Genomic DNA, 2,905 nt, shown 5'->3' with positions numbered 1-2,905 from the left:
TGGATATTGTACTTAAGATCTGTCAAACGTCTCTGTATATATATAACCTTAGAAATTAGTATATTTTCCTAAATACTAAAATAAAATATTATGAGATTCGTGTATTTATAATTAATAATAGATATATACAAAAATATCACATATATATCTATTATAAATTTTTATTTACTTATTTAGACAATATTTACTTGCATCATAATCTCTATATTATGTAAAATCTAATTAATATATTTCATTTCCAAAATATAATTATTTTCATGTTTATCACTCTAAGTTTTCAATAATTATTATCATTCAGATAATGATCCGTATGAAAAAAATATATATAACATATTATAAAGATATATATGTCATTCATCTGATTATATAAATGGCATGCATCTGTCATTCATGAAAGGTACTCTGTCAAAAGTATCTTTAAAAGACATATTTGAACATAAATTAAAAATCCCATAAGAGTTATTCGCATAATATGCGAAAATATAGGTCCAATATTAAAACAACAAACAGCTTAAGTTAATTCAATAGTAAGTAAACGAAAGTTTTTTACGAAATTTAGGAATAGGCGAACAAATCTTAACATTAGATCGAATCATTAGAATCACTCTCATCTTCTTCTGAGCCGTTGTAATCTTCATCGTCTGATGATTCATGGAAACAAAGACTGCGAAAGATAAAGGAACATAATAACTAAAACATCTTATAATAAAGATTCCATATTAATAATCTGTCATAGTATAGGAAATTTAAGAACTTACAGTGCAGGATCTGTAGTGAATGCTCTTGCTTCGTTGCCAAGTAAAAATTTAGAACATCTTATTTGAGACATTAGACAACGCCGACCTTTTACAAAAATAAGTAAGTTCCAAATCTTTAATTTGATATATTGGCTTATCTAAAACAAATGCTTATATATTGCTTAATACCTCCAAAGACAGAGATTCTCCAAAACGTAAGCAGACACAATATTGGTTCACTGGCATAGGAAGGACTTGCAACATGTTGTTCCCATTTTTCACGAAATTCCGAACATGTATCACCGACGGCAATACATTCAACCTGTTCGTTACTTTGCATTTAAAAAAACAACAATTGACAACTTTAGTCTTAATAATTATGTACTATTTTCATTGGCAAAAATAAATCAAATGAGGTAGTACTTGTTTTAAAAAAATTTAAACTATAAACTTACTTGATGTCAATTACAGTAAAGGGAAGAACCTCTTTCAGACCATTGAATCCAACTTCATTTTCTAGGAAAACAATTTTACGACCTTGCCTTACCCTTACCACCATTCCACAAAAATCTGAAAAAATCAGAAAACTATGAATCTAAGGAAATAATGTTTTATAAAAACAGTAAGATAAACAGTATATTTAAATTAATTTACCAACACAACAATTACTCTCATCTTCTGCAGCATTTTCCACTGTTAGTGCATCTATTAGATGAAAAAAATTGTCTCCACATCTAGGAGGGATCGGAGTGATGCGAGTTTGGCGAGTGATCAATATTTCGAAAGAATTGTTACAATTCCTGTAAATATTCTGATTTTCAACAACTTGGAACTTGTAAAGAAGAAACCATCGTCCTTCTTGCAACACGTCTATGTACTCAGCAAAGTAAAGCTGACTTCTGAATTTAGCTTCAATTCTTTTTCCCTAAATTATATGAAAAAACTAATTTCAGATTTAAACTTTAAGGAGATGATGGATATAAATGGATTGTTACCTTCTCATCAACCAAGATCAAACAAATGTAGGTAGGCTGCATTATAATAATTTCGGGTATCCACAACCTCAGTACTTTAACAGCAACACTCAACCTATCTGTTGATGGATTCAAATCTTCTATGTATGCAACCATCTCCTTGTTTGGTACTTGGTTATTTTTTAGAAAGAAGAAAGGTGAGAGGTTAGACGTTAGAAAGAAGAAAGGAGAATAGGAAGAGTGATTGGAAGTTACGTAAAACAATTATGTCAATTTGGTAATGTCAGTTCGAAATTGTTTTAACCGATGCGAAGACTTTGAAAATAACAAAAAACTTTTTTATTTGGACTTGCATCCATACATGCATTCGTTCATATTCTCGGTTGAATTTTGCTGTTGCTTGAATTAAAGTTGTTACTAATCGCATATACCATAATTTTTTCAATGATCTCAATTTCTATTGAAATAAAAAAATGAGAAATATGACGATAACAACTTTATATTGTCTTCCATATAATAGCTTTATGACGATAAGTATTTTATATGTATTGAGAAGACTGTATATAATACAAAACTCATTAAAGTGAAATAATTTCAAAAAGATGAAAGATAAATATAATAAATTTAAGGCTACTATTACATTTAAAGAAATTTCAAATTAATTTAACGAAACAATATTATAGGAATATTGTATGGCGATTGAAATTGTCTTCTCCTTGATTTTCTCTTCAATATCATATCTCTAGGACACCAAACAAATGGTTTTAGAATTTCAGAATATGTAATTCCTTTGGCTTGAGCAACTTGTGTATTGAATATAATCCATTCCGAGAATTTAGCTGTCGTAGCCATCGGACGATTCATACCATTATCCTCAGCACCATCTTCATTGTAGCATTCCCTAGGTGAAACCTGTTCAATATTTTAGTTAAAAGTATATCTAAATTACCAAATAAAACATGTTTATATAACGTTTTAAAAATAGATAAAACATGGTAGAATTTAAGTTACACATAAAATTACATAACACGATTTTTAAAAAAACGAAATACCCGTAAATCGAATCCATGTTTAGACAAAACTACTATTTATTATTATAAAGGGGCATTCTCAAAAATACCCCTTTTTCCATACCCCTTTTTAAAAATACCCCTTTATGTTGACCATTTTTAAAACTATCCCTCTTTATATACA

At 28.7% G+C, this 2,905-nt stretch overlaps 1 protein-coding gene across 1 annotated transcript; it reads right to left on the bottom strand.

Moving 5' to 3' along the window:
• Nucleotides 1-414: 414 nt before the first annotated feature.
• On the bottom strand, nt 415-1,302 carry LOC147923513 (uncharacterized). The gene is made up of 4 exons (XM_087494158.1): nt 1,193-1,302; nt 927-1,069; nt 759-843; nt 415-664 (listed from the first exon to the last, which is right to left on the bottom strand). Exons 1-4 carry the CDS (start codon nt 1,294-1,296, stop codon nt 583-585), a joined length of 414 nt encoding a protein of 137 aa, XP_087350284.1. The 5' UTR covers nt 1,297-1,302; the 3' UTR covers nt 415-582.
• Between the last annotated feature and the right edge of the window lie 1,603 nt (nt 1,303-2,905).

Source organism: Camelina sativa, chromosome 17, assembly GCF_030686135.1.
Source record: "Camelina sativa cultivar CO46 ecotype springtype chromosome 17, ASM3068613v1".
In the NCBI taxonomy this organism is placed as follows: Eukaryota; Viridiplantae; Streptophyta; class Magnoliopsida; order Brassicales; family Brassicaceae; genus Camelina; species Camelina sativa.
This window is presented reverse-complemented; position numbering and strand designations above follow the sequence as displayed.